At 45.4% G+C, this 1,199-nt stretch overlaps 1 protein-coding gene across 1 annotated transcript in view; it reads left to right on the forward strand.

The window, feature by feature from the left end:
• The window catches only part of LOC103367380 (SRC kinase signaling inhibitor 1-like), a 55,665-nt gene extending 54,729 nt beyond the window's left edge, over positions 1-936 (forward strand). The window contains exon 17 of the mRNA XM_008295385.1: positions 784-936. Coding sequence (XP_008293607.1) covers positions 784-936 — 153 coding nt within the window. The remainder of the gene's footprint in view (positions 1-783) is intronic.
• The last annotated feature ends 263 nt before the right edge of the window (positions 937-1,199 follow it).

Consider the following 1,199-nt stretch of genomic DNA (forward strand, 5'->3'; position numbering starts at 1 on the left):
CATCATGGGGGGATGCTTCACGGCAGCAGACCATGGAAGGCTCAAGAATGCATCAAAATTTAGAGAAATCCTGGACGTCAACTTGATGCAGTCTGCAGGAGAACTGAGACTTGGGAGAAGATTTGTTTTCCAGCAAGACCATGACCTGACGCGTACAGTCAGTGATACACAAAAATGGATTAAAGACAACAAGTTGAATTTTCTGGAGGATGAGTCAGAACCCAGACCTCAGTCCAGCTGAACGTTTGTAACTTGCAAAGGGCTGTTCGCTCACGATCCCGTCTAACCTGAAGGGCTGAAGCAGTTTTGTAGGATGTGGTAAAACTGCAGCGTCCAGATGTTCAGAACCGACTGAGACCAACAGAGGATCAATGGTGTGGTGCATCAACTAAATACCCACATGAAGGGGTTGAATTCTTATGCAATGACTTTTAACTTTTAATTAAGTGACATAAAAAAGTGTGATTTTTTTTTTGTTAGTTTTTTTGTCTCAACAACCAAAAGTAATATCGACCATGTTCAGGGTTGAAAAGCAGGAACAGGAAAACTTGTCAGGACGGTGAATACCTATTATAGTGCAAAAAGAAGCTAATAAAAACAAAAAGGACAGTATGCATAAATAAGTGGACCTCCCTGGCTGTTAACCTTTATATACTTGAATGTGAGGCTGTTATTTATGCTCTCAGTGAGGCAGATTACAGGCAGCGGTGTGACGGCCACTAAATCTCAACTCAAATTAAAGAGACTCTCGTGTTGAAACTTGTCCTTTCTTGGCTCCCACAGAACAGCAGCAACTCTCCGGGTCCGACGAAGGGTCCGACCGTCGCGGCCCGGCTCAAACACCTCCAGCAAGGCAGCCTGGAGAGGCCCAAGACCCGCAAGCAGAAAGAGGATTTCCCCAAAGTCCAGGGCCAGCAGCAGGTATTCCACTTCTAAAACCTCTGACGCTCCGTCTGCCTCTTCCTCTTCCTCTTCCTCTCCGCCGTCACTTCAAAGGAAGCTTTTTCCCCTCTGCGACTCCTGCGAGACGAGAAAAAAAAAAAACAAACTGCATAGGCCGAACCAGCAGACGATGCGAGATCACACACTAACCGGAGGGGGAACTATCTTCAGATTTTTACCACTTCTTGATGTGTGTTTTGACATTTGAGTTACTGGATCTAACCTAGCTTGCTTAGAGATCAAGTTTTTCTGTCGTA

Source organism: Stegastes partitus, unplaced genomic scaffold (assembly GCF_000690725.1).
Source record: "Stegastes partitus isolate 25-593 unplaced genomic scaffold, Stegastes_partitus-1.0.2 Scaffold1043, whole genome shotgun sequence".
In the NCBI taxonomy this organism is placed as follows: Eukaryota; Metazoa; Chordata; class Actinopteri; family Pomacentridae; genus Stegastes; species Stegastes partitus.